Here is a 26,594-nt window from a genome sequence, read left to right as displayed (position 1 = left end):
GTTTTTGTCGCCTGCAGATTTAAAAGAGGTTCCCTCATAGTGGGAAAATTTTTAGCGAGACCACTTTTTGAAGGACGAAGCCTCCCATCGTTCCTGAGCTACTTGCGGCATGTTGAGCGCCTGATAGCTGGTACTTGTTTTGTGTTTTCTTTTCCCAGCACCCCAGAAGAGAGGCAGCACCAGCTGCCAAAGTGGCTATGCTGTGAGACTTTTAAGAGGGAGCATATGCTTGTAAGTAGGCATGTATCTTAGTTCTTCCCCATGCACATGTCTGTTTTGTCTGTTTCGTGATGCACTATTTCGTGCTCGTTGAAGAGCCTGGCAGCAGTACCCCCTCCTGCCACGGCAGTCCAGGAGCAGCTAGCACTGGCTGCAATCAAACCTGGTCAGCATGCCAGTCCGTGGCAACTGAACCCGCAATTAGCCACTACAAAACTCAGAGAAGTATCTTTGGAGCCAACGCACCTCTTGCGTACGCGCTGCCATGTGACTGTACTGCCCTCTACCGCAAGCCCCTCCTTCAAACGGCCCTTTTCGTAACAGCTTAGCAGTGGTGGCCTTATAAAGGTCAGGTTTCAGTTGTCCTCCATCCGCGCATGCACCCGCTTGTGCAAATCGCAGAGAAAGTCAACATAACTTCCGTCTCCGCTCAGTGGGTCTTCAATGAGGTGCGTCAACAAACGCGTCTCATCCAAGGACCTGCAAAGCCAAACAAAAAATACGAATCTGCCCGCCACTATCCTTACGGCAGCTTTTCTCTCTTGCCCGAGAGCGTGGGCAGGAATGGATTTCTGCTAAAACACCGAACCCAATACGCATGTTAGGAGCCGTTCCCCCAAAGCGATTTGCCTTTGTGCGGCTAAGGCACCGATCGACGGGATACCAAGCGTCTGGTAACAACAATCCTTCACGCATCTATACAACCTGCACGCCGCACTACCAGGCACTTAGCTAGAAACATCATGCCATCCCGATGACTCCACTACCGGAGACTGCTGTGCAATGCTGGCCATATATGTATATGTATAAATATATATAGGGGTCAGACAAGCGGTAGTCTATACGTATGCACACGCACTTCGGGACAACAATTCGCAGCGGTATGAACGGCGCATCAAATTTCTCAAATCGCAGCTGGTCCATCACGCGAAGAACTCTGGCTGAAACAGAAAACACACGACACTCATGAAAGAGAGGGCCTTTAAGTGACCCTCATCCCGCTGCTCTTGAAGGTTCCCACGTTGCTAGGCTGACCCTGCTTGCCCCTTTTTCCCTTCTGAGCACCAAATCCCTAAATCGGCAAATATAGGACAGCCGCCATGCTTCACACAGTGCCGGCCTGCATCCTTATTACAGCACATCTGACAAAAAGCAACTGTGGGCCGATGACGATACCCACCCCCTGCAGTCCCTTCAACGTTTTGCAGACGTAGTTCAAGCGCTACGCGCTCATCAAGTTTCGCGTCAAAGCCGAAAAGCTGCGAAAAAAGCACGCTATACGGGAAAGTAAGGCATGCAAACGATAAGCGGGATCCCAAACATGGCTTCAGTACATATAGAGGTACAGGACTCTGAAAGCAAAGTATCTACATATGCATGTCTACCCATGCAAATCTGCATGCGCATTACCGCGCAAAAAATCCGCGCGCAATCGCCCAGCAATTCCGCATTGCATACGTATTGCCGCAGACACAATGAAAAAGTACTCCGGGTGAATGGACACCAGGGCACATCAAACGGATCATGCGCTTTTTTGCGAATGCACATGGCTGCGGCGTCTCCATTCATGAATTCACAAGTCCAACCTCACGACCCTTCAGTGCCTGCTGGCATGCAGTGTGTGTGTACAGTAAAAGCATGCCCTTTACTTTTGGCCAAATGAGCTCCCTTGAAAGACTTTTCTGGTCTTGCAGTCACGGCAATTGATTGCCTTTGCAGTGCGGTGCTCGTACGGACGGCTAGCAAAGCGAGCTGTTAAAAGGCTGCCGCCACAATCACGGAGTGGGTTGAGACGAGGAGGCATATGAAGGGCAGACTTACGTCAATGATATACTCGCGCCGCACATGTTGGCCTATGTAGAGCATGACGTAGGATCCAGCATCGCACATATACACGCCGTCGCTAAGGATATGAGTCCCGCTGGCGGGCAGCGAGTGTGGCATCCAAACAAAGTCACCTACACCAGAATACTCTCCCATCTGCACCAGAAAGACACCGTGCACAGTCAAACGCAAAGTCTCGCACCTGCTGCCAGTGAGTCACGTAGCCTCGCTGGACGTGCCAGTTCACTTCCATCGCTGATCAAGGCAGAATAAGATGCCCTAAGCACATGGTGTGTCAGGTTGTTTCCCACAGTGCTTCGAAAGTCCTGACGGAGAATGTTAGCATAATACAACTATCTGCTGGCGAGCACGCTGTCTCGCACCGAGGTGGCTAGCCAGCCAGCCGTATATATAAACTCTCAGCAATGCTTGTGCTACGGAGGCCTGCCCGCGTGAGACTTGGCAAAGTCCCCCCTGCTTTAAAAATACGCAAAGCCCGAATCTTGAATTACCTTCTCAAGCGCCTTGCGCTCTTTCGACGTGGGGGGCTGTATGTAGGACTTGTGGAGGAGGCAGAGGCGAGGGTAGATGTGCGTCGAGAACTCAGACATCGACATTCTGAGGAATTGCAGGAGCTGATGCAGCCGGACCTGAGGATCTACAGTGGACTGCCGGAAAGCCTGTGTGCATACAGCGCAAAGCGTCGCTCACAAATGGAGATCCCTCCAGCTGTTTGAGGTGAGGCGGCTCAGAAGGAGGCCGGTGGCAAGAAGTAGCCCTGAGACAGCTGGCTTACGGCGTGTTTAAACAGAGCTTGTAGATACACTGGGAGCAGCTTCAGCGAATCCGGCAGAATTAACTGGCCCTCAGACGACGAACTCGCGCACTGTGGCAGTGCCAGCACACATATGACAACACCCGGCTTTTTTCAACCTAACTACCCCACAATTAGCCAATATCATAACAACCCCCCAAGGGCAGGACGTGACCTATTTGTTTCCACTATGCAAGCCTATGTGGCCTTACGTCCCCATCTGAAGTAATCGAGAAAACGAAAAAGGCCGCAGAGGGCTGAACTGATTTGCGGAAAAGGACTGTTTAGCAATCCCGCAACAACCACCACCACCACCACCACCCATGTCTCTCTAACGAACTGATTGTAAAGGGGAGGCGCATACATTCATGCGGTAAGCGGTGAGAATTTCCACGAGGTTCTTCACGATCTTCTCTCTCCACTGGGGCTCCTGGTGCAACTCCATCTTGGCGCAAGTCCTGGCCATCAAGAATATCGTAGCGTCCACCTGCCAAGTGGCGAAGAAAAAACATGCACACACCCATACACGCCCTATCCTTGAATCTCCTATTCTACCAGCACAGGCAAAAGGTCTCCCGCCCCCCAACTTCCCTGTTTATGACCCTTTACCCTCCGCGCTGCTCCTCGCGTTCCCCTCCCCCTTCCCTTACGCCTACTCGCGAAAAACCCTTACCTCGGCAAATCGAAACAGAGACGCTAGAGAGAAGGTGACCGGAAGCGACAACGAATGAACTCGCAGCAACCGCCGATTCGGCACTTTTTTAGAGGGATGCATCGGAGTGTACGCGCAGACACTCTGGGCGAAAACATTCCTTTGCGCCTCCAGCCTGCGTCGCACCGCTGCCGCTTCACGCAAAAAATTTGCCCCCAAATCCCACGCCTGACCCTCTTCTGCCCCTCACAAACCACAGCTTGAAACGCCTCCTTAGCCGCAGGCACCGCATGAGCTCCTCAAGTGGTCCTAGAGGCAGGCGCACAAGCAGCCACCCCGTACAGCCCGTGAAAAATCCAGGACGCACTGCTCTGTGTGTTTCAACTGAAAGAGAATTGTCGACTGTGCGCTCAAACGGGGAAGCCGGAAAGTCCCTTGATCCACCAAAGAACGCGCCCCCGAGAAAGACACCAAAATCCTGTCCACAGACAGTCCCTGCATCCCCACCAGCAACACAGCGCAACCCCCACAAGAAAAAACCCCAATAGGAAAGGCGCCTCAAAAGGGCATCAACATGCACTGCCTTGGCGTCAAACTAGCCCTTCCGACTAGGAGAAGATACACTTACACACACACTTACACACACGCACACTTGCACACACACTTACGCACAAACACACACACTTACACACACTTACACACACACACTTACACACATACACACTTACACACTTACACACACACACACTTACACACATACACACTTACACACATACACTTACACACTTACACACACACACTTACGCACAAACACACACACTTACACACACTTACACACATACACTTACACACATACACACTTACACACATACACTTACACACTTACACACATACAATTACACACATACACACTTACACACATACACTTACACACTTACACACACACACTTACGCACAAACACACACACTTACACTTACACACTTAGGCACACCCCAGACAGTACCCACTCCTGACCTGTCACCATGCCCCTTACTTCCAAGCGCCCTCAGACCCTACAAGCCTCTGTAAACCTCCCCAACCCTGGACAGCACATTTCAATGTATTTCTGTATACTGACTGTAAGCTCGAACGGGGACATGAATGCATGCATGAGCAGAGCATGACTCGCACGCCAAGACCCGCAGCCCCCTTCAGCCGGGAAACGCGTTACACGCCAAGCCTCCAGCGAAACCATGCAGCAGAGCGGACCTTTGAAAGGCGCAACTTGAACTCAACGTCAAAGTAGAAGCAGGAAGTAAATATCCGGCGCATCTCCGCTGCAACCCACTCCTTGTCTCTGTCCACCCCACACATCCAGGAACACGCACAGCAACCCCATTTTTTGCCCGGCAACGCCCCTGCAGCGCTCCCCGAAAAGCAGCCGCACCAAAGAACCTCCATGCAGCTAAGCGCATGAAAAGACAAGCGCGAAAGCCCCTACCTAGAAGCGCAAAACTCCGGAACAAAGCGGATGTCTCCGCCAGTTTGCTGAGCGGGGAACCCAAGAGACTGAAGCTCGAGGATGAGATTTGGGGGAGGGCACGCAAAGACGTCCACGCATATGCAGGCCGCAAAGCACTGCGTGATGATCGCGTTGTAGAAGTCTTGCTGTTGCGCAGCACACCCAGCAGCACACTACCTTCCTGCTTTCCGCCGTCCCTTAGTCTACATCCCACCACGCCGAGTAGATCCTCAACCGCGCAAGCACCGTAAATTCACCCTGAGGTCCCCCCGCTTCCTTCTCCGCTCCCTCCCCCTCGGTCAGTCAGACAGACATGCGCACAGCAAAAGCCCCTTAAGGTTCACATGCCTCTGCTCCTACCGCGCTGCCGCTGCATGTGCATTGCTAACTATACCCAGTCCTGTACCCCGCTTAAACGCCGACTCTGCAGAAGACGCTGAGAAGCGCTCCCCTGCCCATCGAACATGCTGCCGTCCGCTAATTTGCGATCTGCCACCTCGTGCTATGCGCAGCGGCAATCATCGCGCCGCATTGCCCTTGCGCATCCTCCCCTCCCCTCTCCTCTCCCCCCCCTCCGCTACGTAAGGCACACCTGGTGAATCTCCGTGGGCTTGCTCGCTTCCTTCGATGCGACTGTGGAGTGCTTCAGAGCCCCAATGCCTGCGGTACGAGGACAAGCAGTATCGAGATGCAGTACTACGGATCTACCGCATGCTTCGGCGAGCCACATACACCTCCTCATGCACCCTCCACCCCCTACAATGCAAACCTCAGTTATCCACCACTCCTGGCCTAACTGCTCTACAGAGGCCGGCAGGAAGGAATCCATGATATCATCGACACCGAGCAAATGCAACGCTCACGAGCGCCGCGGTAAGTGCTCCCTCGGCTCTTATTGATGCGCCTTGTGCCAGGCACAAACAAGACCCACCAATATCTGGCATCGCGCAATAAAACATCTCCACCATCCCTCCCGCCGATCTCTCGGCAATCATATCCACTGCCACCTGCACGCGGTACAGCAGAATTCGGTGCAGACGCAACGCACAGAGCAAGCCCTTACCCCCGTCCTCTGACAGCCGCGCCAGCAAACACCACCAACGGCGAGGTAGAGAAGCTAAAAGAAAGGCTGCGTGTACCACCAAAGCGGAGAACACCCCACATATACGTAAGAAGAATTACGTGTCACTAGCACGCACCTTCAGCGCCGCATTTGCTGCGGATGTTTGAGAAGTGTTGACGCAGCAATTGAGGGCGGAGGGAAGCAGAGACACTGCCCACAATAACTGCATCAGGGGCCGACACACACACAGACGAGCTTCCACGGCCTATAACAAATTGGAGAATATCCAGTTGAACGCTAACAGAGAGAGAGAAAGGGTGCAAGCACCACGACACAAACAGCAAACAAGACAACAGCAAGTCGCCAGAATACAGCAGTGGCAGACCGCCTACAGATCCCCGGAGGAGACACCAAAAGCAGCACCTAGGACGCTGCTCAGACACCTCAGAGCAAAGTTGCCTCAAAAAACGCCAGGACAGAGTCTTAGAGGCTCTTCCCTCCCCTTGACCCCATTCCCTTCCCCGGGTTTAGCATAAGAAAGCACTGCCCCCTCGAAAAAGCAGCCCACTTGTTCTCTGTCCTCCGGCCTGAAGAAACACTGCTCTACGGGGGCTGGCAGGAAGGGGTCCATGATGTCGTCGACAACGAGCAAATGCAAAGCCTGCGAGCGCCGCGGTTGGTGCTCCCCAGGTTCCTGTTGTGGCGCTTGCTTGCCGCCGTAGTTCGGAACAAAGTAGATACGGTCTGCCACGAGCATCAGGCAGATATCCACTTGCAAGCAAACTTCCTGCAGCACCTGCACTAGCCCTGCAACCACCGCATGGGCAAGGCCTGTGGTGAGACTTGCCGCCGTTGCGTCAAGCACCAGGACTAGGCAAGGCCTCATGCTGCTGCTGTCGAGCGATACGTGGCTCAAGGCGTGTGCATCCGCCTGCGCTGCGAAAGTCGACTGTACGCCCCCCCCCCAGCTGCCGTGCTGGATCTGTTGCTGTTGTGGGGACGCCATATCCTGCTGCGTTGCCGCATGCTGCTCTGCGAGGTGCTGCTGACGCAGCTGAAGCTGCCTGCTCGTCTCCTGCTGCCCCAGCTTGAGCACGTGCAGGTGCTCTCTTCGCTTGCGCTGCAGCTGGCTAAGCTTCGAGGCAGCCGCGAAGGCTGTGGGAGCGACGAAGTCAACCGACCCCTTCCAGAGTTCAAGCCGACGCCCCCCGCTCCCCCCCGGACGTCGACGATCTGCCTCACTGCCTGCAGTGCCTATACCGCCGTTGTTGCCATGCAGGCCGCTGCGGTACTGATTTAGCAGCGTGAGATAGAAGGCGGGCAGCTCGAAGGAAGTGCCGCAGAGGTTGCACACACAGTGCGTGCTGTTGCTTGCCCATGTCATGAAGGGACTTATGTACGCCATGCAGTTGCTGCATCGAACTATGCCACCCTCCGCACGGGCAGCCTTGTCTTTCGCGCTGCCGCTGCCAGTCTGGGCATCGACGTTCTCTGCGTCCAACTCTTCCACGTCGAAATAGCCCCCGTAGAAGGGGGATTCTTCCTCTGCCGCCTCGTCACCACCATGCCCACCCTTCGCACTAGGCCCCATATAGTAGGACGACGCTCCCTGCTGCTGCTCGCTTGCCCTCATATCGACAAGCGGCACAGGCTCCTCCGTTGCCGGCTGGGCAGCGAATGGCGTCACAATCATGGCAAAGGGCAGCCGAGAGAGCTCGAGGCTGTGGCTAAAGGCAGGAACCTGCAACAGCAAAGACGCGGCGCCGAAAGAGCACTCCAATGAAGGCATGCAAGTGCAAGTGCACGTGCAAGTGCATGCACCCCAGAAGCCCCCTCCCCCCCTCCCCCCCTTCATCTCCCCCCAAAAAAACGGGCATCCTCCCCCACCCGCCGTCCATTTTCTGAATTTCTGCTCGAGGCCGCCGATAGGGGGATGCATGCAACCTCGAAAAACAAGGCTACGCAGAGACCACCATTTCCATGCCCAATGCTTTCTCAAGAAGAAAGAGAAGCCACTGAGGCTTCTCTTTTTGGTGCATACACAGGCATGCATGCACTTGCATGCAAGTGCATGCAGAACACCAACCAGCAGTGTCAACAACAATAAAATTGCGCACCTGATTAAGGGTCGATCTCATGAACCTGCAGCTGCAGCATCCCTTATCGATTGCCGTGTAGAAGCCCGGAGGCGATGGTGGACACGCCCCCGCCTTATCGGTTTCTACTCGCTTGCCGTAAACACTTGTTATTTGTTCTGAGGGGCAAAACGGCAGGCAGCACACACCGGAACCACGGCAGTCAGCTGCGCATGAAGAGAGAGGCCTTTGTGCGAGGAGCCTCGTGCACAGCAAAGAGAGAGAGACACGCAGCGCAGAGCTAGGAGAGAGTGGGCATGCCACACGCCAGCACATCAGTGACGCATTGGCAGCCGGCCTGGGGGATGTGCAGACGCGCATGCGCATGCATATACGCAGAAAACAAGGAAACGGCATACAATTCGAGTCATGTCACCGGCAGCAGAAAGACAAGCAACAGCCATAATCGTCGCAACAGGGGCAAAAGTACCACTCCAGTCAGGCCGGGGGATATGCGCCGGATCAATCCTGTTGTTGATAGGACGAGCCAGAGGCTGCAGAGGGGGCATATCCTCAACAGGCTTCTCCGATGGCTGCTGCTTCTGCGAAAGTTCAGTCTTCTCGACAACACCAGCCGTTCCGTTCTGTGTTGTGCTAGGCGGGAACGAGCCGGTGCCTACTGCCGTCAATGAGGGGGCTCGCTGATGCAACTGCTGCTGGGTGTAGCCACCATACAGCGCATCATACGACGGCTGCTGATAAGGCTGCTGATGAGGCTGCCCCTGCTGAGGCTGCCCCTGCTGAGGCTGCCCCTGCTGAGGCTGCCCCTGCTGAGGCTGCTGATAAGGCTGCTGCTGAGGCTGCTGATGAGGCTGCTGCTGAGGCTGCTGCTGAGGCTGCTGCTGAGGCTGCTGCTGAGGCTGCTGCTGAGGCTGCCCCTGTTGAGGCTGCTGATGAGGCTGCTGATGAGGCTGCTGATGAGGCTGCTGATGCCACTGATGAGGCTGCTGAGGCTGCCCCTGTTGAGGCTGCTGAGGCTGCCCCTGCTGAGGCTGCTGATGCCACTGACGAGGCTGCTGAGGCTGCCCCTGTTGAGGCTGCTGATCAGCCGCGTAGGGCTGTGAAGGGAATGACATCGGTAGTGGCGCAATCCTTTGCTGTTGGGGAAGAACTGATCGTGTGTCTTGCGGCTGCTGTTGAGGCGGCTGCGGATGCAAAGGGGAAGGCTGCTGTAATGGATGCGCATGCTGAGGCTGCGAGAAGTAGGCGAGCTGCTGCTGGTGCTGAAGCTTCTGTTCGGGGTTTTGCTGTTGTTGCGTGAATGGAGACGGAGTTGCTGCTGTGTTGTATGCCTCAGCGGAGCTCAAAGGTAGTGCCTGCTGGTGGCGGATGTGTGGCTGCAGCTGCGGAGTCTGTCCCAGTTGCTGCCTTTGGGGTTGCCCTGGCTGTATCTGCAGCTGCTGCTGCGGTTGGACTTGCTCCTGTCGCTTCCATTGCGAAGGCTGTTGCGTTTGCTGCATTTGAGGCTGCTGCTGCTGCCAATTCGGCTGCTGCTGCTGCATTTCGGGGGGCTGCTGCTGCTGCTGCCAATGCGGCGGCTGCTGCTGCTGCTGCTGCTGCTGCGGGGGGCCCCCCAGCCCCAGGTACGAGGGATACTGTTGCTGCCACTGTTGCTGGGGTGGCCATGACGGCGGAGCAGCTTGGTGGCAAGGATCCAGGCTCATTGTGGTGGTCTGCTGATCGGCTATTCTGCCACCTCTTCCTACTGCAGCTGCTGCTGGGTTGTGCTCCTGCGCCTGCACTGATGCGAGTTAGTGGGGCTGCCCAGACAGCACGCACTGGAGTGGTGGCCGCTCCTCATGTCTGCACGGCAGTCCGCAAATCGGCTGCAGGGGCCTCGAGGGGCCCTGCCCCTATTTGTTGTGCCTGGAGGTACTGGGAGGCCCCTTGCTGAGGGTTGTATCCGACTCGGTAGCGTTGACGCTGGGGGAGCCTGCCCTGATGCCTCGGGGCCTGTGAGGGTGTGTCTGTGGCTGCTAGAGGCTCTTTGAGGCGCAGAGGGGCCGCATGTATGATTTTTTTATCCAAGACGCTGGGGAAGCAGGGGAGTCTCGCCGCGCTCTATCGGGGTAGGGCCAGGGTAGCGCAGATACCCATAAACGCCGGGCCCCAAAGTGCGCAGGGGGCACTGGTATTTCAAGGAGCGTTGAGGGGGGCCTAACACACGGAGGCTGGAAAGAAAAGGCGGGGATGAGATCGCTGCTGACGGTGCCCCAGCACGGGCCGGGAGGGGGAGGGCATCCAGTGCCTTGCTCCTTTAGAGGGAGCTGTTTGCTGTCTACAATGGAAGAAGGTGGGAAGTATACGCGCTGCGAAAGCCAGACACAGTGGGACAGCAACTAATTGCTGCTGCGGTTGCTGCTGTGGCTGCCTCTGCCGCAGTCCGTCCTGGCGCGGCCGCTGCGGTCGGAAGTGCAGCAGCCCCGAAACACTCTGGCCCTCAACTTAATTTCTACTTATCTTCTTAAGTTCTAGATTTAAAAGGAACGCTTTCACGTAGCAGAAGAAGGCAGCAACGCGAAGACTCCTTGTACTGCCCCCGCCAATGTCTGACGGTGGCGGCTTTCACAGGGCCGCTTAAACTTGCAGTAGTTCCTTCGTGAGATGGTCACTGCACTACAGCGCCATCTGCTACAGAAGCAAGGGACCTGTGGCTTTTAGGTCGCAGTGCCATAGTTGATGAAGAGCAGTACTTGCCGCCTAATGGCGCTGCTACAGCTGGTGCTGCTTCCCGTTGTCGCGGCTTCCGCGACAGCGAGGATCTCAGAGAGAGGAAGAAAGTAGCTAGCGGCAGAGGGCAGCTGCCCTCCGAAGGAAGATTATATCCCGGCACTGTGTCCTGTAGTGCGCTGGTAGTGCTGCAGGGATGAGAAGGCCATACATGAGGGCCTGCAGCTACATTTCAGAGGTACGAAGGCTGACTAGAACACAAAAGTCGCGGAAGGATGTCCTCGTCCGAGCCGCCATAGAAAGTAGGTACTCATTTTCAACAACTTTCAGCCAGTCAATCGCATTGTCAATGCTGCGTAACTAGGACAGGGTTAAACATGCAGCTGGAAATACGCAGCTCTATGATTCAAGGGGCGGCAGTGCACCAAGCAAAATCTGCTTTCAATTGCTCCTCAAGTAACTGTACGCTCTAGGGTACGTGGGGATGGCTGTTTGATCTGCTTCTCGAAGCATAGTGCCACAGGGAAGCTCGATGATTTGCATGTGCCCAACTTAGTCAGATGGTTGTCAACTAACAAGCACAGTGGTACGGCTCTCTGCTAAAAACTTTGCGCCTCTATAAGGCTTCAATATTTGGGGTGGGATTTGGGAGATCGGAGCATCTGGACCTGTGAGCAGCTTATTTGGTGAGTGCATCCGGTGTTCAGGGACGATGCCGAATTACTGATGACACCGTGTGTTTTCTAGTGTACCTCAAGAATCTACCCTTCTAACAGGATCACACTCAACGTGCCGTACATAAGGGTCCCAAATATGTGTGCTTTGGAATGATTTCGCACAATTCACTATCAGGCACAGGGAGAAGGATGTTAGGAACGAGACACAGCCCAGGGCATCCAAAAGAATTATGGAGAAAGAGCAGCATTTGATCAGCTAGCGACAGGGGCTCTTAGTAGCTAGCCCAATCGTCTGGGCAGAGATACGAAAGCAGGAATGATAAGCTTTTCATTGCGCCTGTTGATCAGTGAAAGAGTAATCGTTACTTGACCGGGGGAAGCAGAGGCAAACGAAGAGCATTTTCCGTACTAAAGCATAGTTTTCCACCCCTCACCAACCCTAGTGTCCATCCCAGGCAAGAGCGTAGTATGTGTGTACACGGGAAAGCGTCCTTATTAGTTCATTAAGTTTGCCTTTCCTCATCCCTCCTGCCCTCCTTTAAATGCACTCTCCGCAAGAGCGTTTAGCTGTTCATGATTGCTCATTTGACTGTCCAGGCCCACGATTACCACAAAGCGACAGGTCTGAGCTTTTGCTTGTGGAGTAGGCTTACAAGTTGGCCTCACGGTTAAAAAGACTTACGGTTCCAAAAAGCTATGGAAGTGTGAGTGATGCGAGGCTGCCAATGTGTGAACAGCCCCGAGTGCATCACAAAAGGACTGAAACTGCAGGTTTTGGTGAACAGTTAAATCTGGATTGGTTGCTGGATAGTCAAATGACGCTGCTTAACCCCTTCCTCCATCTCCAAAGCAGCTCCAGCTATCCTCTCGTTAAGATAGTGAGTACATGGTATGTGTTGCACGCCTGCACCCCGTACAGGCACACATTGCACATAGCACAATTTGCGGAGCCACTCAAGCGTCAGTGCCTCCAATGTCATAGTCGAAGAGAATGAATCGCAACGAAGGCCCCACTGACAAGGCTTATTTGCGCAGGCACTTTCAGGGCACATCGCCATAAATAATAAAGGCCGTGACGCCTCCTATTGAACCAACCTGTCGGTAGCTCTCTATGTAACTGGCCATGCGGCTTCAAAGGAGCTCTGCTCTACAGACAAGTCCCAAAGTTGCGATGCTGGCTCTCTACTGCCCCCTAAGAAGTACTTCTATCTTTACAGTCTCTACTCCGCTCTCTCTTTCATTGCGCTTAGCGCTTTTCCAGTCCTATTCTCCAAGCTAGGGCAGCAGGGCTTATGTCACAACTCTTTCCTCAAACCTGCTTTCCTTTGCGCGGTGTCCTCTCCGCTTTGCACACAAATTGAGCAGCTTAACTGTGGGCCTAGATGGCTCTGAGATTACTTGTTTCTGCCACCCCGCCACTAAGATGACAAAAAGTAGGCATATCAACCAAGGGTTTTCTAGCAACATTTGCCCCATGTAAACGATCGCATAATAAGAGATAGTTGACAGAGGCATCATCAAAGGCCGCCACACTCAAAATTACATAAGCATCAGTTTTCTTACTAAGAGCTCTTGTGTTTCTTCACTCTGCCACACGGATTCTGCCCTAGTTTATTTTGCTCGACTGCATAGCTCAGCCGCGTAGCCTCCCTCTTTCTATCCGGAACGTGCCTTACAACACTCAGTCAGTAGCCAGTATAGACTCCTCTAAGTCACAGATTCGCCAAAAAGGGGATGTGAACTTTATCTGTTAGTATCACGCTTCGTTTTCTGGGCGGCCTTAGATCTTTAATGAAAGGCACCACGAGTTGTCATTATCCGTTAGGCAAATGTGGCTGTTTACACTGCGCTGAGTGCACAGCATGTTACGCTCCAGGCTAATGCTCTTCCTCAGTAGCCCAGAAGTTCGAAATTTTCTTGCTAGTTTGGGTAAATGAATCGTTACGAAGCAGCACTTTTGCTATACCTCACCTTTTAAAGACGCTTGGATGCCAGAAGTAGAGGGAAAGGCAAACATTGCAGCCACTCTGCTCATTAGCACTGCACCCATGATATAAAGGGTTGCAAGGGGGAATATCTTTGGCTTCTCTTAAGCATAGATGCCACAGGTTTGGAAGAAGCTGTGCTGTGTCTTAACACTGCAGTGTCTCCGGACTCGCTTCTTGAATGCAGTGAAGGCAGTATATTTAAAAAGCATTATGGAAACAGATTTCCATGAGGACTGGCCAGACATACCTCACCTTCTTTACCCACATGGGTCTAGGTCAACACCAGATCTAGGCTATACCAATTGGGAGCCGACCCTGCAGAAGTGTGTGTGAGGAATGCACAGCCTGGATTGGGGTGTCCGGCTGCCCTCGTTTAACACAAAGTCCAGAAGTTAATAGCCCTGAAGCAATGAGAGGTTCTTATTAACACAGAAGCTGGAGAACATTTAATGCCCGATAATATAAAGTCCTGTGGTAAGGCTGCGGTGCATATCCCTGCTCACGGGGAGTCTACGTGGGCTCTCACCTGATGCCAACTCTAGCATTTTCCCTGAGTGTTTACTGTTTTATAGGAGGATTTCAGTATTTCCGATGTAAAGTCAGAGAGAAAATTTTCCCTATCTCTCTTCCATATTGTAGACCTTGCAGTAGCACATGATGATCGCAGCAGCCGCTTCCTGCCACCGCTGCGCCTCTCCATCAGTGGCTGCTCCAGCAAGTGCTGCACGCTTTCTTCAGTTTAGTGGTTATTTTACAGCGTGTGGTGCTTCTCGCCCCTAAAGTCATTGGAGTGAGGCGAGGTAATGCAAAAATGGACGGACAGTCGCAAACAGCAGCAATTGCTGCTGCTGCTGCAGCTGCTGCTACCGCGAGTAGCGCCGACACTGCAGCAGCAAGGAAGCGCCTCGCACTTCTCTATCAGCAATTAGCCGTAGACGACCGTCGTTACGTCTCGGAAACTGACAGAGACGAGATATTCAGGCGGCTGAGAAAGGACAACAGGATGTAAGCGTGAAGGGCAGTCAAGGTAGTAGCAGCACATCTATACATATTCCTCTTATCCCCTCTTTCAGTGATACTCCAGCGTAGCTCGGGCAGCAGGAAAGACCGCCTAGAACCTTGCGAAGAGTCGAGTAGAGGCACTGCCCCCCGCCCTCACCCCCGCTCGCCCTTGCGTTGGACATATTGTGTAGGGGCAGCCATGCTCTCCGGTGTCATAATTGTTCAAGTTCATTGGGTCTGCAGATGCTGCGACCCCCTGGCTTTGCGCGGACACGCGAAATGGCGTGGTGGCGACGTTTGGCAGTGCTTTCAGTCGTTCCTCCAGCAAATGCATGACTGGCTATTGCACCGGGGCCGTTGCCTGCCGAGCTGACCTGGGCAGTATGGGTATACTTGCTTTTGCATGAGAGGAACATGACGTTTTGTGTTTAAGTAGGTGCTGATTTATGTCCCTGTTTCTCTGCTGCGTTGCTTAGGTGCTTCGATTGCAGTAGCAGGAACCCCACATGGATATCCCTAACACATGCAATTTATGTCTGCCTCACCTGCTCTGGCAAGCATCGCCGGCTGGGCACACATCTTTCCTTCGTGAGGTAGGTTCCCCTGTTGCGCGTTCTTCATTTTTCAAGTGTTACAAAGCCTCTGCTGCGCACCTGTAGATTCCTGGAATTGTGCTCCTTGGGGCACATCGGACTGTCCGTACAGTCCTGCGAAGCTTCTGAGCAAGGTCTCTTATTTGGGAGCCGTCTTTTCGCTTGACAGGCAGGCGCGCGGAGCTCCCTTGTATCATCTGCTTCCCCTTTTATATGCACGTTTCTTTGTGATACAGGTCTACGGAGATGGACAAGATATACCCAGAGCAGTTGTTTCGCATGGAATTGGGTGCGTGTGGCCTGGCAACCTTGCATTTTTCTCGTAGTGTGCCGTCTACACACATCCCCAGATGGTATTTGAGGGGTATGATATAATACTGCGTTTTTTCGGGGGAGGAGGGGGGGCCATCTTGTGCCTTCGCTCTTGTTCCCCTGATCGACGTCTGCACTGCGCGACTTGTCCAATTTCGGTGTGCTCGTGTGTCTTCTTCAGGCGGTAATCGCCGGGCTCACGATTTCCTTAGAGAACACGGGTAACCTTTGGGGGGAGGGTAGAGGAGGGGAAGGGGTCTACAAATGGCTCCAAACGTAATAGGCCACTGTTAAGCCTCCTCTGCTTTCACGGCCTTGCTTGCGGGGAGGGGATGAAGGAAGGGGGGAAATTGAGTTTTTTTCCCGGGTTGGGTGGTGGCGCTCTTCGGGGGTCCTTTGGGGGGGTGAATTCGGTGGTGGCTTCTTGTCTGCATGGCTTCACAGAAAATCGTTGTTTGCTGCTGCTAGTTGTGTGAGGGAATCGCGTCGTGGTTGGATATGTGACTCCCTTTGCAGAGCAGATCTCAGCCAGCCACTGGACTACCACGGCAAGCTGGCGGCGAAGCATCGGCAGATGCTGGATGTACGTTCGCTGATGGAGGCAGTTTTATGGGCCCTGCCTTCCTTGGGTTTCGCAGAGGCGATATGGGGATCGTTGGGATCGCGGCTGACCTCACATAAAACACAGACCCCTATGTGTGCCGCTTTTGCGTGCGAGGGCATGAGGAGTGCTTCTGTCTGTCTGCGCGTTGTGCTGCCTCAGCGCCTCGTCTCTTCTGAAATGCAGAGCATTGGATGGATCCCGGGTGCCCCCCAGGAGGGCGCAGGGATGCCTGTGCAGCAGAAGGCTACCACTGCAGCATCGTACGCGCAGCAGCAGCCGCAGCAGCCAGTGCAGGAATGCCACTCTATTAAAGGACATGGTGCATCTCCAGAGGCCTCGGTGAAACCGTATGGGCAGCCCCTTGCGACTGCAGCAGTGCCAGCAGCAGTGGTAGCAGCAATGCCAGCAGCAGCGGCTCCTGTAGTGCCCTCCCCCACTCCCGTATCGATGCCAACAGCCACCGTGGGGGCTGCCCGCCCAGGATTGGGAGACCCTTCCTGGGGAGGCTTTCCGAGGCCAAGCGGCGCGGTGAAGGGTGTGAGGAGCCGCAAGTTGGAAATGGACTTTGATTTTGAGAAGGAAGCGGCTTTGCTGGCTGCAAAACAGAGAGCGGCAGCCCAGGGTAAGAAGCCCTTAGACCGAGCGGTTGTGGCTGTTTAGTGGGTGCGTCTTGCTCTTCGTCCTGCTCTCATCATCTGCTGCAGAGGAGCCCACGCCCCCTGTAGCGTGAGGCATGCCAGCTGCAACAGGCAGCGGGAGGCGGGAGGCCGTTCCATATGCGTTTCTACTACCTGGCAGCGAGAAGCTTGCCGAACGTTCGAGTAGAGCCAGGGGAAGAGGGAAAATAGGGAGAAAGCCTGCGGAAGTAAATAAGAGGGCTCTGCGCCGGAGCGCTTCCTGAGGCATAGTCAAGCTTTCGGGGCTGCAGTGTGTTGTTTTGCACACCGTAGAGATGTATTTTACAGCCAGATAAAGTGCATCCCTACGTGCTTCATCTGCGGATGTGCAGGAACGGCTTATAGTCCCGGGCCGTCTTCGCCGCCTTCTCTGCACCAGCAGCCAGCGGCGCGTAGTGGCGCAAGCATGAACAGCAACTCCAACAGCAGCAGCAACGGCATCAGCAATGCTCCTTATGCAGCGCCAGCTCGCAATTTTGGAAGCAACGGCGCGACAGCCCTTGGGCACAGTGCATCCGCGGGTGGGGATTATGGTACGAGTGGCATTTCCGCTTCTGGGGCATCTGGAAGCAACAGCAACCGTTTTTCGGGAGCGAAGAGCATTTCCTCTGCTCAGTACTTCAACGACGAAGAAAGGTACATGTCTATGGAGGCAGGGCGCCTTCCGCGATCTACCGCTTGCAGCGGGCTAGTTGTGCAGTGCACAGGTGGTGAGGGTAAGAGCCGTGGGTATGAGGTAATAGCAGTCTTCCTTAGAGTCTGCTTGTTGTGTTGGCTTCGCAGCGCCCCTCCAGTCGCCGCTGTGCCTATTGATCCTTCAAGGACGGCTATCGGGTCTGATGAAATCTTTGGGAGAAGTACCAGCAACCGACGAGTAAGGGAAGCTCTCTCTTGGCGCTTGGGGTGTATGGTCCCCCGCTGCCACACCTGCTCCACCGCTCATGCAGGGAGAGGTTCTTGCCTCGTTAGTGCGTAATGGCTTCCTGTCCGTGGCGTGTGGGTTGTGACTGCAGGGATGGGAGGACCAAAGCGCTGCCCGCGTCGAGGCGCTGCGCATGCATGCGCAGCAGGGGTGGCAACAGCTGTCTCAGGCGGGCAGTGACGCCATTAGCAAGGCGCGCGAGTGGCTTGCTGGCACTTGAGAGCCTCGTTGTTCTGCACTTCACTGGATGGAGACAGCTTAGATATGCTGTTTTGAGATGGGAGGTTGGAGGGCTCTGCGGTGAGAATTGTCTTTCTCTGTTTGAGAGGCGTGGTCTCAAGGACTGATAAATAGAGTAGTAGTTCAGCAACAGAGGGGAACTCAGCATTACAGCACTGCGCTGATGAGCCCCCCGAGGTGCCCCCACTGTACGCATACTAGGAAGCAGCCGTCTTCAGCTGCGTGCGGTGCGGGTATCGTTGGGGTGTTTGTATTCCTAGGCTGGTGCTGCGCTCTGTTATCCCATAAGTATCTAACGCAAGCCCTACGGACTAGAACGGGAGCCAGCACCATCACAGAAACAGAACTATTAGGGGACTTCTGTTTGGGCTAGTTAGGGGCGTCCCACATACGGGCCTTAATTTGCCAGCCGCGAAAACACCTCAGTACACCGTTAGAGAAGTTGTGCCTGTGCTGGCCTGCCTCCTGCAATACGCAGTGAAGGGCCCAGCTCCATTCTCACACCTTGAGCGGTTCTGAACTGCATTCGTTGGTGTGCAGCAGGTGTAGCTTCCTAGTGTCAGGCACCTGTGTAGTTTGGAGGATTAGAGCCGACACATGTACGCTGGGCTGCGAAACGAGAGGCTTGGCTCAGACAGTTCATTAGGGATTACAATCACATGTATCGATAGGCAGCAGCTGGCGGACACTGGTACTGCATGGGCTTCTCCAGGCAGCGCTAGTCAGAAGTCCTCATTCACCTGATGCTGAGGGCCGCTCATAGGGCCTATAAGACGGCAATAGTCTCCTCCACGTTTTCACGAAAAGCTGTTCGCCTCTCTTGCCCCCACCTCGTAGGGTAGGATAAACAGCGTGAGTTTCGGGCAGCTATATCGTTTAAAGTATCTGGGCTTTCGTCCAAGAAAACGTTAAAGCGCACTACAACGCAGTATGCGGTGCCTTTAGCGCTTCAAACAGGGGCCTCCATAGAGAGGTTCTACATCCCAAGCCCAGCACAACTCCTTGTGCAGAGTTAAGCGCAGTGCGCTAAGTAGCATTTTAGAGCACTTTCGGTCGTCGTAGAGGTTATTGTGTCAAGGCTTGGTCATTGACACTAAATTGCCGTGTAGTTTATTCAATCTAGTGTACGCTCAGTTTGACCATTTACACTGTGTGCATATGCATTAAAGGCTAGGGACATTTAGCTCTGAGTGCGGAGAGGTTGCAAAAGCTGGCATCCCAGCGGTCTTCTCCCCAAAATGTTGGAGCCCCGAGGTTCGCAGGCAAGAAGACGAAGGAGGCTCTTGAGCAGATTCCCCATGAAGTTTGCTAATTTTGTGTTGATTTCGGAGTGATGTTTTCTGCTACAGAACATTAGACAGAGCGTTACCTGGACTGCCCCCTTTCCCGCCCCCTTGCCTCTGCCTGCCCGAAAGGGACTCCCGCCCTCCTTGAGGCCTCCCCCAGGGTTCCAGAATAGGGGACGAGGCCGGGACAGCAGACGGAAGCCTCAATGCAGGCTCTGGGCTTTTTCAGCCCTCTCACCCTGCTGCACAGGGCAACTCGCCACCAAGGCCCACATGCATACACCCCGAGGTTCTGGAGCCTGTCTGCCAACCTTACACTGTAACAAATAGCGTACACGACCAACCACAATGAGAACTCAGTTCTTTTAATTCTTGAGAAAATAGACCTAGTGCGGCAGAAGCGCCCATGTATAGCCTTTGGTTAGGTACAGTGGTAGCGTACAGCGCTGACCGCCATAGTTGCATTTTGATTGTACCTTAGAGCAGCAGGCGAACCCTGCGGCTGATCCTCCCCAAGGTACCCCCTATATATGTTATGTGGTTCCAACTAAAGAAACTACGGGTGTACGCTACATAATACTAGATCGTATTGCACTAGACGGGCGGCTGAGCTGGTTCCTGGTGCATGCCGTCGGCAGAGCTATCCGAGTTACTGCACAGAAGACATTTTTATGGATAGTCGAACCCTTAAGCCCTAAAAAAAATCTCACAGCTTCTTGTTTCTGGCCCTAGTTGAATGTATTTAGGGGGCCCCTTGGCTGCTAGTTTTCGTGGAGAGCGGGGTGCCTTGTGTCCGTAAGTAAATCATTGTGGGCTTCAGCACTCGTATAGAAACCGAGTGGCCAGTGCGTAAGTACATTTTAGCTTATATCTTGTAGAGATTTGCCAGGGCTATTTCTCATGGCATCTTAGTGCGCAGAAGGGAGATTGCGAGGTCCAGGCCTCCCACCCCGCTCCCCCACTGCAGGCCGCCTGGAGCAGCGCCCTGCTACTTCCCTCGTCATAGGGCTGGGGATAAGTTGTTGATGCTTCAAGCCCCTTCGATGTTTGTCTGCGATTCTTCTTTTGCTTTGTGTGGAATGACTGCCGCGCGTAGGAGACAGAGCCCTCGGTGCTGCGGTTGCCACCGAACTCGGGGTCGAGTCGACCTCCACTACAGAGTGTTTCTCTGTGAAGGCGAAGGGGGCTGCAGCTGCACAAGTTCCTTCTTCTCTTTCAGGCGCTCCTATAGAGCAATTCTGCCTTGCTGAGTTGTCTCTGCACTGCGTAAATTTCGCCCAAACACCCCCTTCCGTCGTGCCCCTCCCCGTGTTCTCTGCCTATATGAAGACACCCCCTCGCTTGCGTGGCCTTAGCCCCTCCTCCGCCGATGTCCGCAGCAGTCCGTGTGTGTCCTGGCAAATGCGACATCCTCGAGACAATTCAGGCCAAAGAGGCCACACCCGGCAAGCTCGCCACTGCGCCTGTACAGTTGTGCCAAGCCTCCGCCGAATCGCCGGAGATTGAATTGAACCCCTTTAACATGGGGACCCTTTCCGTTTCTGAAGCCTCCCCAGTGCAGGATTTGGGAACGACGCTCACGGATACAATTGCGAGTGAGCGCAGTAGCTCTGCAACAACAGCCACCGACGGTGCGGGGTGCTCCGCTGATGCCCCCGGTTCGACGTGCTTCGACGCCACATTTCTTCCAGGTAAGCAGCCGCACAGCCTGCTGCCAGAGCCCCCTGTAGCCTTCCCCACAATGCAAGAAGTGCTTTGAGAGCCGGTAGGCGATGCGCTGCCACACGTGCGGGTGACTGTAGACGTTACCGTCTTGGCGGCTCACATGCACCAGCTGGACTTGCGAAGCTGCGAGGCACCCGCCGGTGAGGAAGAAGCGCAGACGGCATTCCACCAGGAGTGCGCGAAGGAAGAAACCCGGCAGCTGCATCCGCAAGCAGTGGAGCAACGCGATCCTGGGAGCCATAGGCCACAACCCACTGGGGTCTCCGAAGAGATGCCACGGAGTCCATCGGGAAAAAGCAACGAGATCAAAGACGTCGGGCTGCTTCGTGGCCATGAGGCTTTGCAGCAACGCGGCGGATGCGCGTGCAATCCCTACAAGCCTAGCGCATCCGTTCCAGCTACAACAGGCAAGGCACGAGGCAGCGATACCAGTGACCAGGTATACAGACTTGGCTTGCTGCTCCGGCAGCTCGGCCGACTTGGCAAAGTCCGGCGGTGTTGGGAGATCTGGCAGGAAATGGTGAATACTGAAGGCAAGCCGAGTTTCCTTTACCTTGCACGCCCTCTCGTAGGGGTGCCCTTGAAGCCTCAACAGCGGGGGGGTTCGAATCGACAGGGGCCGTTCCAGCATCTTCTCAGCCATGCAGCAGGCGCGAAAGCGGTAGTGCGTGCAGGGAATATCTATCTAGTCTGGGCTGTTTCAGGTGGATGGCCAGTAAATCCTCTGTGTGTGTGCGGGGGGAACCTTGTCTCTCTGTGGTGGTGCTATAGGTCTTAAGCCGAACGCCGTCTCGTATGGATGCATTTTAGACGCCCTTGTGAGCAACGGCGCGTTGGATTTGGCATTGAAGCTTCTTGCGGATATGAAAGCCTCGAATGAAGCTATCAGACCCAATACAGTGATGTATTCTACGCTCATCAAGGGCTGTGCCCAAAGCAAACAGGTGAGCTTTCAGCCGCCTCTTGCGGTGGCTTACTTTTCTAGATGCTGGCGCCAAGGGGTTGCTAGAGCTTTTGAGGAACGGCGGTAGAGGAGAAAGGCACGAGGAGACAGGGGCGGCTTAAAGGGGGGTATGCGGGGGGGGCCTGAAGGAGGGCTGTAAAGGGTTTATTACCCCTTTCTGGTTGCTGCGCATCGGCTTTCAGCTCGACCAGGCGCTCAGCCTTTTCGAGGAAATGGCGACTTTCGGCGTAGAGGTGAACACAGTAACGTACAACTCCCTTCTTGACGTGTGTGCCCGCGTCGGGGCCATGGACCGTGCAGCCGCCCTTTTAGACGACATGCTTAAAAAAGGTGAGGCCTCGACAAAGGGCGTGTGGAATTCCTTGTCGTTGCTAGGGAGTCTGATTGCGTGTTTTTAGAATGCAGTTACCCCACGCAGTGCGGCAGGGGCCGGGGGTGAGGGGTTGAGGTGGAAAGGCGGGCATGGAATGGTTCGGAGCGTGAAAAAGAGCTTAGCTCGTCACTCTGCTGGAATCGCTGTCTTTGCCTGCCCCCCTCTCCCTTTCTGCATCTCCCTCCACCCCCCCGCCCTCCCCGCAGAGTTGCGTTGCTCCCCCATTCTCTAGGGAACACGAGCCGTGCGAGCCAGCCTGTGTCGTATCCTGTGTTGGGATCTCGCAGGCGTCCAGCCGGACTTGATTACCTTCAGCACCATCATTAAAGGCTATTGCGCCCACGGGCAGATGGACAAAGGCCTCCTGCTGCTCAAGGCCATGAAGCAGAAAAGCATCAGCCCCGATGGGGTCCTTTACAATTCCCTTCTTGATGGCTGTGTCCGCGCTGGAGTAAGTTTCTTACGGGCCGGTGCATTCAAGACGGAGGCTGCTGCGGGTGGCTGCATGACGCAGACTAGGCTCTTGGGCGGGTTGTATGCCCTGTCTTGAGCTTACTACCGATGCTCGAAATAGGGCTCTTCTTGCCTTCTCAAGAGGGCTATGGTCGATGCTCCTCGCGTGTGTGTATAGACTCCGCCCTTCACTATGGCTGAACATTCTGTAACTGCCTGCGTGTGGTGCAGCGTTCCTCCCTTTGTTTGGAGCTTTGGCGAGAGATGCAGGCTCGGCAGATAAAGCCCTCGAACTTTACGCTTAGCATCTTGATCAAGTTGCACGGCCGCATGCGGCAGCTGCCAGTTGCGTTTGAGCTCGTCAAGCAGCTCCCAAAGATGTATGACTTCAAGCTTAATGCTCACGTGTATACTTGCCTCATGGCCGCCTGCATAGAGAACCGGCAGGTGAGTTTCTTGTGCCCGCTGTCCCTCTCTTGAAGAGGATGCTTGGCGGGCGTTTGAACGTGCCTCATTGGGCTGCATAGGGGACGCCGTTCTTTCTTTGCACAGCGTTCTGTGCCTTCTTTTTTTCCTTATGTGCGCAGTACCGGGCGGCGTACGACGTCCTGCAAAATATGCGGCGCGAAGGCGTAACAGCCGACAGCAAAACTGTTAGCACAATTGTTTTTGGATGTCTCAAGGGTCGTATGCACGCACAGGCCGTAGAGGTCGTGCTGAATGTGAGTGAAAAGGCCCTGCGCTCGTCATTGTCAGTGGGCGCATGCCTCTGCGTGTGCACGTGTATGTAACTATGCATCACGCCTTCTGCCGTTCACGGTGAAGGCAGTGGCCAAGTTGCTTTTCCTTCCAAGCGAAGAGTCCGTGTAGCAGAAGGCCGCTATATTATCTGAACTCATACTGGGCGATTTCTAAGGAAAATGTCCCTCAGGCACCCTCAGGTCTTGGGCAAGTCTTCACGATGGCGTCTGCACTGGCGTTTTTTGGCTGCAGTTTCGGTTATGAGTCCACTGTGCTTGAGGTGCAACTAGCTGTTTGGGGTTTGACTGCTCGCTGATGTGGCGCAGGCTCTGGAGAGTCTGCGTGACGTAAATTCCAAAGCTCAAGGCCGCCATGCCCAGCGGGGACGCCAAGGCGGGAGCGGGTCTAGCCGTAAGCAGGGCCTGCCCGCAATTGATGAGAAGACTGTGCGCCTTCTGGCGTATCATCTTAGGGATCAACACATGCATAAGGTGAGAGGAGCCACCGAGGAATTTCTGGGTGGCACTTGAGACCTGCCCCCTTCTCCGGATGCGTATCGCAGGCCGCTGGAAACGGGCTGCTGCCGGAGGGCGCTTTAATGAATGAGGTTCTTCCTGTGAGTACACCGGATTTTTTTATGGTTACGCCTCTTCCGATGGCTTGTTTTTCTTGCAGGAATGCGCTCTTGTGCTGGATACCGCCGTGTCAGTAGGCCTGATGAGCAGCGCCACAGCACAATCTCTGCTTACGGACGAAGGTTTTGGCGAGCGGAAAGCATCCCATGTGGTTACCTCCAATCGTGCGGGGTCCATCTCTCCGCCCCATCCAGCCAGCCGCGAGGCACGCGCTTTGGCGAGGACCGCCGCACGCGGCGAGCGATTGACGTGGCCTCGTGGAGGCCTCCCCCCAGTCAACGCCCGCTCACAGGAAGCGCCAATGGGTCACCGTCGCTGGACTTCCATAAGAAGTAGGGAAGCACGCCGAAGTGGTTATAGGGGGGCAAAGGAGGGATACGCGTTCCCTGATGTGGGCGGCCAGCCAGAAGGCTATCTAACATTCTATCCGAACGCGCCTCACCAGAACGTACAGGATTGCACAACTGTCAGCCAGGAGCGGTGCTCGGAACCCAAGGCTCAGCTGTATCCCTCAACTACAATTTCTCAAACTTCATACCCATTGCAGCGGGAACGCGACAGCCAGCGGTCCAGTGCCGCGCATCCTCTAGGACAGCTTCATCCCAATGTGAGCTTGTCAGGAGAAGACCCTGTGCCGCAGATGCCCGTGCCAACCACTGGCTGCGCGCCGTTTGGAAGCAAGGGGGGAAGCGCAGCCCTGTCTATGACCCGCAACACGGCCATTGCACAGAATGCTTCCCCAAGTCTGAGACTCTCACCGTACTTGACTGAGGGGAATCTTCCTTTGGAGGGACTTAAGCTACCTTGTAAGTGCATGTAGACAGTCTTTAAATAGCGGCAGGTGGGGGCACTTTCCTGGCAAGCACGAACGTATTACTCAGCTAAGGTGAGAAAGACGCTTTTTGGGAGAACGACATGTTACTGCTTGCAAACGGTGGATGCTGCAGCCCCCCTTCCCGCGGATTTGTATGGACTTGGAGAATCCAGTGAATCTGGCTACTTCTGGGGGTTGTCGCCCATGGGAACAACGCCTCCTCCAGCTGGATATGGCTTCTCCGCTGTGCCACCACCCGTATTACCAGGTACACTTCCGCATGCAGCGGAGTTGTACATCGATGAAAACAATTTTCTAGAGGTAGGCTCCTAGGCAGCTTCTGTATTTCCTTTTGCTTCCTCCACCTGAGAGGATGGGCGAAACCCGAGCAGGAAGGATACAGCTCCGTGAGAACTGGCGTTCATGTATTGGGAAAAGAACTGATTACAGGATAGAGTGTGACCTTTCGGGGCATGCATGGGCTACCATGTGGTGTGTTAATTAAGGCGGGAGGCTCGTTTCGCCATGAAGACAACTGTCGCCTCCCCGGTCTTCCTCTCTCATCGCCATTGTATCCATGCGAGCCAGCTAAAAGGCCACCATACCCAACTGCTTCTTTGTTCTAGTAGGTTGAACGTACAGTTTCAGTGCGGGCACTCACCTCCACATCACTAATCTGGGAGGCCACGACAGTTAGTGTGTGTTGCGAGGGCTGTCCATGGGCTTCCTGACTAAGGTGTCGCCCAACTGCTCTTATTGATGGCGCGAATGCACAGTACAAGGCTTCGCCCCTCAGGCTCACCTCCTGGAGTGCACCGCCCTAGTCTGCTGTGGCCCTTAGAATATAGAGGGCTTTTCCATGGGGGCAGAGGGAAGCTTTTTTGTTCATATTCCCACCGCACTCTTGGGGACCTCAGTACCTCCCCAAGACTGCAGAAAAAGCCGCGTCCGGCCAACTCCTCGTGCCCGCGTCTTCGAAGGCCGCCGCACTGCTTCCATTCCTTCATCGTGTTTCAGTCGGAACCAGGAGGTGGAGGAGTTTTTTGCTGCATCCAAAAATTCCCGTTGTCCCCGGCCTCTAGGCAAGTTTCCTTCGCAGGGATGGTGCCGACCAGCAGAGGACGAGGTGCTTTGCCTCCTGACTCATCAGCAGCGTTTGGTGGAAGTGCCAGACACTACGAGTATGTCAGCTCGTGTAAGTTTGCTTGCAAATTGTTGTATATAACAGGGCACTTGACCGGTGGACTGCATTCGACTTCTTGTGGCTCCGGCAACAACCACTGCTAAAGCAGCTATCCAGCACCGACCACCCTACCGCTGGACAAGCAGCTCGGCTACCAACAGTGAGCTAGCTTGGTTTTCACGATTTATTCGAGCAAATCAGTCTACCACCCTGTATGCGATCTGTAGCGCCGGTGGGCAAACGTGAGCACCTATGGACATCTATGCGATATCAACTTCAGCGGTGGACAGGTTCGTTATTTAAAATGGTGCACAAAAGTTCCCCCCCCGTCACGCCTAGCAGAGGAACTATAGCGCCACGCGCGAAGGCAGCTTAGAGTTTTAAGTACCCTCGAAGGCCCTACACTGCGCAGGGAGCAAACTACCCCAGCCAACATATAGCCAAAAGTCGAGTGGCAGTGGAAAAATAGATGGTATAGTTGTACGCGGTAAATGTGGTCCCTATGACGGACCTGCAACAAGGAAAC

The 26,594-nt window shown here is 54.6% G+C and overlaps 3 protein-coding genes across 3 annotated transcripts; 2 read left to right on the top strand and 1 right to left on the bottom strand.

The window, feature by feature from the left end:
* Positions 1-575: 575 nt before the first annotated feature.
* Positions 576-9,835, bottom strand: LOC34623550 (protein transport protein Sec24-like CEF). Its single transcript, XM_026337385.1, has 19 exons — positions 9,767-9,835; positions 9,568-9,609; positions 8,640-8,793; positions 8,192-8,328; positions 6,643-7,815; positions 6,211-6,297; positions 5,943-6,018; positions 5,604-5,671; positions 4,991-5,157; positions 4,759-4,846; positions 3,877-4,004; positions 3,531-3,684; positions 3,222-3,344; positions 2,840-2,929; positions 2,556-2,723; positions 2,041-2,199; positions 1,400-1,478; positions 1,079-1,160; positions 576-699 (listed from the first exon to the last, which is right to left on the bottom strand). Exons 1-19 carry the CDS (start codon positions 9,833-9,835, stop codon positions 576-578), a joined length of 3,168 nt encoding a protein of 1,055 aa, XP_026193170.1.
* A 4,520-nt stretch (positions 9,836-14,355) lies between these two features.
* On the top strand, positions 14,356-17,874 carry LOC34622299 (probable ADP-ribosylation factor GTPase-activating protein AGD9). The gene is made up of 9 exons (XM_026337358.1): positions 14,356-14,549; positions 15,023-15,139; positions 15,376-15,428; positions 15,633-15,672; positions 15,968-16,034; positions 16,215-16,677; positions 17,065-17,368; positions 17,516-17,606; positions 17,746-17,874. The coding sequence occupies exons 1-9, from the start codon at positions 14,356-14,358 to the stop codon at positions 17,872-17,874; spliced, it is 1,458 nt and encodes a 485-aa protein (XP_026193143.1).
* Positions 17,875-22,081: 4,207 nt separating this feature from the next.
* LOC34622298 lies at positions 22,082-25,218 on the top strand. The gene is made up of 6 exons (XM_026337384.1): positions 22,082-22,199; positions 22,530-22,693; positions 23,283-23,417; positions 23,763-23,927; positions 24,112-24,830; positions 24,981-25,218. Exons 1-6 carry the CDS (start codon positions 22,082-22,084, stop codon positions 25,216-25,218), a joined length of 1,539 nt encoding a protein of 512 aa, XP_026193169.1.
* The last annotated feature ends 1,376 nt before the right edge of the window (positions 25,219-26,594 follow it).

Source organism: Cyclospora cayetanensis, unplaced genomic scaffold (assembly GCF_002999335.1).
Source record: "Cyclospora cayetanensis isolate NF1_C8 unplaced genomic scaffold, CcayRef3 CcayRef3_contig_18, whole genome shotgun sequence".
Taxonomy (NCBI): domain Eukaryota; phylum Apicomplexa; class Conoidasida; order Eucoccidiorida; family Eimeriidae; genus Cyclospora; species Cyclospora cayetanensis.
This window is presented reverse-complemented; position numbering and strand designations above follow the sequence as displayed.